Source organism: Myxocyprinus asiaticus, chromosome 23, assembly GCF_019703515.2.
Source record: "Myxocyprinus asiaticus isolate MX2 ecotype Aquarium Trade chromosome 23, UBuf_Myxa_2, whole genome shotgun sequence".
In the NCBI taxonomy this organism is placed as follows: domain Eukaryota; kingdom Metazoa; phylum Chordata; class Actinopteri; order Cypriniformes; family Catostomidae; genus Myxocyprinus; species Myxocyprinus asiaticus.
Genome location: NC_059366.1, coordinates 32,993,460 through 33,002,824, shown reverse-complemented (window position 1 = coordinate 33,002,824; position 9,365 = coordinate 32,993,460). Strand labels below are relative to the sequence as shown.

At 35.3% G+C, this 9,365-nt stretch overlaps 1 protein-coding gene across 5 annotated transcripts; it reads right to left on the bottom strand.

The window, feature by feature from the left end:
* Positions 1–2,049: 2,049 nt before the first annotated feature.
* LOC127413985 (tripartite motif-containing protein 16-like) lies at positions 2,050–9,306 on the bottom strand. 5 transcript variants are annotated; one of them, XM_051651614.1, is made up of 10 exons: positions 9,219–9,306; positions 8,882–8,933; positions 8,591–8,757; positions 7,779–8,401; positions 7,078–7,173; positions 5,487–5,720; positions 5,238–5,394; positions 4,611–4,655; positions 4,485–4,526; positions 2,051–3,727 (listed from the first exon to the last, which is right to left on the bottom strand). In XM_051651614.1, the coding sequence occupies exons 4-10, from the start codon at positions 8,370–8,372 to the stop codon at positions 3,150–3,152; spliced, it is 1,746 nt and encodes a 581-aa protein (XP_051507574.1). In that variant the 5' UTR covers positions 8,373–8,401; positions 8,591–8,757; positions 8,882–8,933; positions 9,219–9,306; the 3' UTR covers positions 2,051–3,149. The 5 variants fall into 5 exon arrangements, with proteins under 5 accessions (XP_051507571.1, XP_051507574.1, XP_051507573.1 ...); XM_051651613.1 differs by having other exon boundaries at positions 7,779–8,757; positions 8,850–8,933; positions 9,219–9,288; XM_051651612.1 differs by lacking the exon at positions 8,591–8,757 and having other exon boundaries at positions 8,850–8,933; positions 9,219–9,288.
* Between the last annotated feature and the right edge of the window lie 59 nt (positions 9,307–9,365).

Genomic DNA, 9,365 nt, shown 5'->3' with positions numbered 1-9,365 from the left:
CTCCAAAACGCAGCATTATGGTCAGTCTTTTACACAGAAGCCAATTATTACCTGGCCACATAATAATGTGGTGTTAAATGGTAAATTATTGCCTTTACAATAAATAATTTCATGATTTCAGTGCAAATATGTCACATACTCTCACTGAGAAAACAGAATTTTGCGTATGATGTATACTTACCACAAAGAGAACAGTGGTGAATAGATATTTCATCATAATTTTAGAAAAACAAACACAGAAGTTTGAATATCAAGACCAAAGTTTGAATGTTGTAGTAAATATGCTATTAATTACAAGACAGGTCATCAGTACTCAACATACTAGAATGTTTTTTGCTAATATTTTACAATCAGCCTGAAAGCTTTGTGTTGCTGTTTTCAGCAGTGTAGCAATAGCCTTCATATCCATTAGAGGGCGCACAGAATTAGAGTTTGAATTGAAAACGTTGACTATTGAATATTCTTCAGATATATATTTTTTAATATTCCACCTAAAGAACTTTTAGATGCAGTTTAAATAAACCCTAATGCTTTGCCTTGCATATCCACCTTATTTTTCAGCGAATTAGAGTGCCGCCATTATCAACCGTGAATGTGTACCACTTCCGGTATAACCCACTTCCAGCTATTTTAGCTATATAAAAATACTTCATTATTGATTACAGGCTGGCAATAAATGTCAACATATAATTATCATTAATTACGTTTTTCATAAACACATTGATTTTTATCGCAGATAGTTTATAGAGTCTCTGGTGGAAAATTCTAGTGATCTTTGAACAGAAATCTTTCATAATGTGTCTATTTTCCAAATTCCCTTTGATGGTGACCCATTTCCTGAGATCACATGATGTGTGGGCGAGAGATATTATGAAGATGTGTTTTCTACATACGATCTATGTTTTTCTAACTTGTAAATATCATTAGGGAGGTCTCACACACAGCTGCCCTTTTGGAATTAATTAAGAAAATTCTTACTAATTAGTTCTTAATTGCCCTCCTTTATGCAGTGCACTTCTGCAGGGGCTCTTCTGCAATTTAATTGGCCTGCCCTTAACAAGCTTTCTCTCCTCGTTAACCTCTCATGGGTTTAACGATCAGCAGGCCTCATTTGAATAAGAGATTATAATTTATGCAGATTGCTACACGTCGAGCTCTGTTGGGACACAGAGAGAATCTCACCAAAGAAAGATTTAATTAGTGACCATATTCATCATTGTTTTAATATATTTTTTTCCCAGATACAAAAAAAATGATTTTATTCAGGGCTCTATGGGTTGATTTAAACAGGGGGAGAGAGAGAGAGAGAGAGAGAGAGAGAGAGAGAGAGAGAGAGAGAGAGAGAGAGAGAGAGAGAGAGAGAAAATCTCCCCCATTTAACCAGCAGGTGTCACTGTACACCAACTTTCAGTTTTGCTATTCATCTCATTTTGCCACCTTCAAATGACACCTATGTCTAAAAAATTTTTTAATTATTAATTTGCCATTTTTTGTGTAATTGGTGTATGTGATGGGTCTGATTGTGTTAAATGGTTATATGGCTCTGGTATGGACATAATGCTCCTTAGTATTTTGTATGCTAATTCTTAATCTCAATTTTGTAGGCATTTATAGAGTGTACATTAAAATATAAAATATCTAGTGTCCATAAAAGGAGACATTGGCTGCTATAGATAACCACAGACAAAATAAAATCCTTGTTTTGCAGGACGCTTTTCACACACACTAAAATCTAAGCTGGAAGCACGCTCTCAGATCTTAGCAAGAAAGAGAGCTTGATTGATTTATGAGCTTTTGGGCTCCAGTATACTTTAAAACCACTGTGCATTGTGTGTGCATGTGTGTGAGAGAGAATGAGTCACTATCTGTGTTTGATTGCATGTGTTTGTTGGGTGCTATATGTTCTGGATTCTAAGAATGTTGACAACTCCACAAAGACACTCTGTTTGCTGTGACCCCTGCGAACATCCAACATGCTTATTACACACTGAGACTGAAGCAGAACTGTAGTGTGTGTGGGGGGGGGGTGGGGGGGTTTGACTGTGCTATTTAGAAGAATGCAGGTTTAAGTGTCTCTATCAAGCATTTATTGTTGAACCTCCAACTGATGGTCACCTCAGTAAGTCTAACATTCTTAATCTCTGGCCTCTTCTATATACACACAAGTGTGGCATCTGTGTCTTTTGACATAGAGAACAATACAGACGTAATGCAAGAGGGGGTAAAAGGTCAGGCGGCACCTGCCACCACAAGCAGTGAGCTTTCTAATACCACATTTACTTCTAATCATTATTGTTTCCTTTTGATTAATCACAATGTTGTAGCATTCCTCATTTGTAAGTCACTTTGGATAAAAGTGTCAGCAAAATGAATAAATGTAAAATGTACTCTGCAAAACCAAGCCAGACATCAATCTAGTCAGTTCCAAGAATGGTTAATTTCAGTAATAAAGTAATAAAAAGTTTTGCTGTAGGTATGATTAAACAAAATTATCAGTTTGAACAAATAGTAGTTAATTTTTACAATATTTGCATTCTGTCTGCCATGGAAGTTCAACCTGAATCCACTATTTTTAAAAGGAATTGGTCAGTCAAAGATAAACAACCTTTAGCACAATCAGCAGGTAAACTGCCAAATCTATTGAAGCAGACATAGCATGTGAAATGGTTAGCAACCTCATGGATCTCTTTAAAACAGGCAGAACAGACAGACCTCATACAATCACCAAAGTGCACACAAAATTATAGACAAGAAAGTGGTTGCTATTCCTCGAATAAATTATCAAAATTAGTCAATTAAATAAAAAAGAGAGGATTAGTGGATTTCACACATAAGTATATGGACAACAAAACAAAACAACCAACCAAAAAATAACATATACCACTATTTTGAAAACGAAATAAATAAAATAATAATAATAATAATAATAATGGCATGAATTAACCTATTCTGAAGGTCATTATTAACACAATTGTTCTATTAACACAATTAAGGATTATGCTTTAAAAATATTGCACACAAGTATATGTACAGTATATATAATGGATCATAAAGTTTACTGTAGCAATGTAGGGTTAAGTGCCTTTTCAGTTATTACATTACTTTTACTTTTTTAGTGTCCATTCACTAACTATCACTGTGAGTAAAGATTAGATCTTCTCAGTTTGGTTTGTAAATGGTAAATCACAAATTGCCACTGATGAGTAATTTCCCCACTCCTGAAGCGAAAACCCAGGATAGAGGGGCCCAGTGAATGTGGTTTGGAATCTGTGAAGGAGGGTCATATTTTCAGAGACATTGTAAAAGGACACAATTCCCGCCTTTTGATCCAGAAACACTCCAATTTTAGAGATTAGGGAAATGTTTGTCTTTTGGTTATCCTGCCATACACAAGGATTAGCCTTTGGAAAGTCAAATTTCCAGGATCTGTTGTTGCATCCAAAGGTAAAAGTTCCTCCTTGTTGAATCTGGTCATATGAGAATGCAATAGAGCAACCTGTTCCTCCATACTGAACTTCAAAATAACAGCGTCCAGATAGACTCTCATTACACAACACCTGATATGTAACCATTCTGTTCAAACCGATGCGGTTGACATAAAGCCCCCTATTTACATGAGAACCAAGGCCAGTGTTTTGTAGAGAATCACACCTTGACACAGACTTGTTGTTTTGTATAGAGAGATGGTTACTGGCTGATGACTGATTCAGATTCAAATCAGTGGAATCTGTTGATAAACAGAAAAAAAGAAGAAAGAAAAAAAAACAGTATATGCTTAATGGATTTTCCTCCCTGTCACAACAAGAACTTTCACAGCCCTGATTTGGATGTTTTATTTGTTTTTATATTTTAATAAAACCCTCTCTAGGGTGTGTCTCATCTAATCCCAAACTGTCTCTCTTTTTTGCATCATGTCAATACCTGCGTCCAAATATGCATACACTTCCCTACTATAGTACACCAAAAGTATATAAAATGAGCAGTATACAATATTCCTTCGTATACATAAATCAGTAGGCAAGAAATACCTGGATCACCTACTACATCCGCCGAGATTCAGAAGTGCGCATCCACTGGACTTTATACTATCCAATATGCCACGTAAGCCAAGCAGACGCCACATTCAAAACGATTAATTAAAAAAACAGCAGAGAACCGCAAGCCAGGTGGCTCTTTTCAACTGTAAGTACTATATATACCAAGACAGTTGTTCCTTATGCATAAATTGTACATGTTTAACATTACCAGAGTAAATTATTGTCACCGCAGTTATTGTTACTTCTATACATTCGGATCACAGAACAATGCCCATTTTCCTGTATGGAGTATGTCCGGAAATGTTTTCAAACTACTCACTACTGGTCGAGAAGAATGTTCTTCATCAAATCCAGTGCATGCTCTGACAGTATGCAATTTCGAACGCAGCTAGTATGTGTGTTGAATGCAATTGTACACAACTAACGCATTTACAAAGCATAACTCACATATAAGGAACTCTTCTCTGGTCTTGGGCTGAGATGGCAAATCTAAAAAAAATAAAAAATAAAATCAGTAAACATATAATATATATATATATGAGTGTCTCAATTTAAAAAATAAAACTGACTTACATTCTGTGATCTTTTCATTGTTCACCATTATATGGACAGCAGGAACTATTAAGATAAACATGCAAAATTAGTTTTGTTATGTGCATCTTTCAGATGGGCTTCAAATATTTCCTGACTTTTACATTATAAACAATGAAAAATGCAAAAGGGACAGACATGTTAAAGATAATGGCATTCCATGAGTTGATGTGGAAATAATTTCTGTTTTTGTACTATGCAACACTACTACTACTATTACAACTACTACACAATAGTGCTACTACATACATACATACTAATTCAAGCATCACTTTTATACCCTAACCTTTTGTATTAAATGTAGTCCTGTAACTCATCCCACACTGTTTGTGCTATGGACATAAATTAGATCTTAACTTGTGTGGTTTATTGAGGAATTTCACTGAGACATAGGGGTGACCTGAGCCATTAAGCAACTACTGTACCTAGCAACCACCCGAGCACCCAAGCAACCACCTAGGAATGCCACAGCAACCACCCAGGACACTGTACCAAAACCACTAACAACACCTAGTACGCCATGGCAACCACATGTTCTAAATATATAATCTCTTAGGACATTCAGTATGGTTATAAAGTTATTTAATGCCTGAAAGAATGTCATATCACCTTTCTCTGATATCCTGACAGTGTCTTCATCACAGAGATCGTCCAGTTGACTTTTCAGCTCAGAGACAATTGTTTGTATTTCCTCAAACATCAGATGTTGATTGACAGAGATGCTGCACACGTTTGAACATTGGTAGCGAGAAAGAGAAGAGAAATTCTGGAGATGGAAAAAGAAGCAATTAATAATAAAAATGAAAAAAAAAAAAAAAACTCTCGATGGTCAGAGATTCAGTTCTGATGTCAGATCACCTGAATGAAATAGACATCATCCTCGATGTGGGAAAGCTGCCCCAGTGCATTGTTTCTCTTCTTCAGGTCACTGATCTCTTGCTCCAATGTATTTATAAGCTCCTCGGCCCTTCTCACTTCATTCTTCTCCTGAGCTCTGATAATCTCTGTGATACCAGCTTGTCTTTTCTCCATGGAGCTGATCAACTCAGTAAAGATCATCTCACTGTGCTCCACTGCAGCCTGTGCTGAACGCTGTTAAAGCACACAGAGGAAACACATCTGAAGCAGTCCATTACTTCAGCTCTTACTGAGATGCAAGACATCATTAGCACTTACAAAAAATAATCATATCCAAATACAGATTCCAGACCACCATGTTTGAGAGGAATTTTGCTAAATGCTTTGATGCTTGTATTGTTTTCAGATTACAAACTGATATTGGAGAAAGTATTGCTACCTTTCTATAATAGTACACTACAATATAGTTACAGTAGTAGTATATATATTGGCATATTTGTTTTATTTTTATTTTTTTATTTATTTTTTTGTCAAGTAACCTAAAAATGTGCTTCAAGTGTTTGACAAAAATGTTATTTAGTCTGACTAAGCAACCTCACAAAATACACTGTAGGTTACACCAAGAAAAGTAAATTTTATGGGTTAGATTTAGTAGAAATAGATCATTTATCTAACAATTGCAGGTCACCTCTTTTTTCAATATATAGTATTATACTATTTGGGGAAGAAGCCCCCAGGGTAAGATGAACCCCAGATCCCCCTCTAAACTAAAAGTTTTTATGTCTATTTGTTAAATGGGGGGATATGTGGACAGTAGATTTGAGGTCAATTGTTTATTTTTTATTTTGAAGTGAAAAGGTAAAGTTAGACCCTCAGGGTAAGTGACATGTTGTTTCTGGTGTTTTATTATTTATTGTAATAATGATTATAATGTATGAGGTTATTTTTAAATAATTTCAAGCATTAGATACACATTTCAAACATCTTCACATTCATTATAACCTATAGGCTAATTAAATGGAATTCAATCTGAATTCACATTATTGCTATTATGACATACCTTCAATTAAAAATATGGGTGTCTAAATATGTATATATTCATAGGCCTGTACTGTATACAGTATTCATAGAATAATTTATCTTTCAGGTCAGTCTCTTTGACTGGGATTCTGTTATTTAATTTGTCTGTCATTATTCAGATATTCAATTATTCTACTAACTTGTGAAAATACATATTTCCATGTAAAGTATTTGGTTTAGTGTTTTACATTAAATCATTAAATATTGAAGGATAAGCTGGTCCCTTTTCAGAATGTAAAATGTTGTAATGATAACTAAATTAGCAAATGTTTCTATTAATTTCCCATGATAATATAGTGGATGATGATAATCCTGTATACTAAACATATATCTTAACATGTTACAATTTAAAAGTAAATGCCCATTCTTAGGGAGGCTCATTTTCCTCTATAATTATTAGATTATATGAGGGGTCAATAGCTAAGATAAAATGCATTTTGGCACATTACGAAAGTTTTAATGTAGTTACATAGTGATAATATAGTTACTAAGCATACTTCATCACACTCACCTTATGAGATTCCATAGCTTGCCTTAACTCCTGTATTTTCATCTCTCGCTGATGCATTTCCTCTTGTAGGCCATCCTGATTTGATTCCAACTGTCTCTGTGAATACATTTGTATTAATTTGTGATGGAAATTGTTCCCAAACTGACAACCCCATACCCAATCCACTTTCATATGGAAAAGAGCAGTTTGGACATTCTGCTAAACATTTCCTTTTGTGTTCCATGGAAGACAGAAAATCTTACAGGTTAGGAATGATGCGATGGAGAGTAAATGATTGCATAATGTTCAATTTTTGGTGAACTATTAATTTAGGTTAAAGCAGGAAAATCTTTTGATTGCTGACTTGTTTGTATGATGTCGACACACATTCACATTTGTAACCGTGACATTTATTATGTTCAGTCAGTTGCAGTTTAAATAAGTGGAGGGAAACAGAGGTGGAATATATCCAAGTGTGTAACTCTCAAGACTGACCCTGTTACTATGTTATAATTCTGGATGAAATTATAATTGTAAAACACATGCAAATCACAATATCAACAACGTATAGTAATTGTTCACAGCAATCTTTTCATCTATTTGAATTTGTTTGCTTATCAGAAAAAAGTAGGAAACACATAAACATTTTTCAATAGTCATATTGGCGACTGTCACATTTTACAGTCTTTTTTAAATAATAAGTATTATATCAGTTGCTTTACCTGTATTTCTTTTCTCTGTACTGCAGGTGAAGCTATACTATGATTCTGGTGGTTAATTAAAGCACATTGCATGCATATCAACTGCTGATCTTGGCAGCAGTACAGCTCCAGTGGTTTATCGTGTTGAGAGCAGATCTGCTCCTGTAGGTGTGGCGAGGCATTGACTAGTTTGTGCCGCTTTAATGCAGAAGATGTATAATGAGTTTGGATGTGAGTTTCACAGTAAGAAGCCAAACACACAAGACAAGACTTGATGGCTTTTAGTTTTGTCTCTGTGCAGACATCACACTCCACATCCCCTGACACAGCACAACCCAGTAAAGATGAGGCTTTTACAGATTCTGGTTCTGCCCTCTTCATTCTCTCTACAACTTCAGCCAGCACAGTGCTTCTGCTGAGAGCTGGTCTTGGAGTGAACGTCTGTCTGCACTGAGGGCAGCTGTAAACTCCCTTCTGACTATCCCGATCCCAGTACTCTTCAATACATTTCATACAGTAACTGTGCCCACAAATTGTAGTTACTGGGTCCTTTAGAAGATGAAGACAGATCGGACAGTTGAAAGGATTTTGATCATCAGAGGATGATTCTGCCATTTTGTCAATGACACAGTCAGCAGGTTTCACTGTGGAATAACAGGAAGTATTGTTACTTGCAATGATCGACTCATTACCTGGGCTGAGAGAAGATTCGGTAGCACTTTATTTTACAGTACTGTTCTACATTTACTTACTATATAATTACAACAACAACAGTAATTACTAGGTACTAACCCCAACCCAAACCTTAACCAATTTTAAGTACATGTAGTTACCTCAGTAACTTGGGTATGTCCACTGTAAATATACTGAAAGTACACATACTGTAAAAATAAAGATTCTATAAAAATATTAAAAAATGATAATCATTTACAGCCCTGTTAAGTTCCTGGTGTGTTAAAAGTAAGGATAACAGCAAACATCTACTGATCATTTCTTGGATCTGATGGGTGAGGAAAAAATACAAGAAAAACAAACATTAAGCATTAGCAAGTGTTGTCAATACAAAGACTAACAAGAAACAATGATACGCACATTTATACTCTGAATAATTACAGAAATATTACATGCACTTCTGTTACTTGGCACACACACCATCCGTTGCACATAGTTGTCTCTCTAAGAAAGAGAGAGATCAGTTTCACTTTCATGTCTTGAGAATAGGGTGGGGCTTTGGAAAAAGATTAATTTTTAAAGTCAGATTAACCCTGCTTAAGCGCAAACAAACGTATATATTTGTTTTTCTTCCTTTAAAATTCCTTTCATTTTGTTGTCTTTGCAATCAAGATTGAATTATAGACTGAAAAGCTGCATGCACACTTCTTTTAAATTAAATGTTACACTAGACCAAGATTACATTGCATATAAGGATGTGTTTAGTAAGTAGAATAAAACAAAACTCACATTCTGTTTCAGGAAATTCTGCAAACCGTAAAACAACCCTTAGAAGTCTGTAAGGCTAATGGAATGCAAGACAAAGGGGTGGATCTAGAATTTTTTTATGGGGTGGCATGAGGACTATGAGGGGTGGTAACAACAAATCAAGTGCCC

Coding starts and splice junctions, on each gene's coding strand:
- LOC127413985 (XM_051651611.1), bottom strand. CDS start 8,912: ATGGTGTGTGTGCCAAGTAACAGAAGTGCAT. Junction 5,395..5,486: donor ATGATGTCTATTTCATTCAG/GTGATCTGACAT, acceptor TTCCATCTCCAG/AATTTCTCTTCTCTTTCTCG. Junction 4,656..5,237: donor TGTCAGGATATCAGAGAAAG/GTGATATGACAT, acceptor TTATCTTAATAG/TTCCTGCTGTCCATATAATG.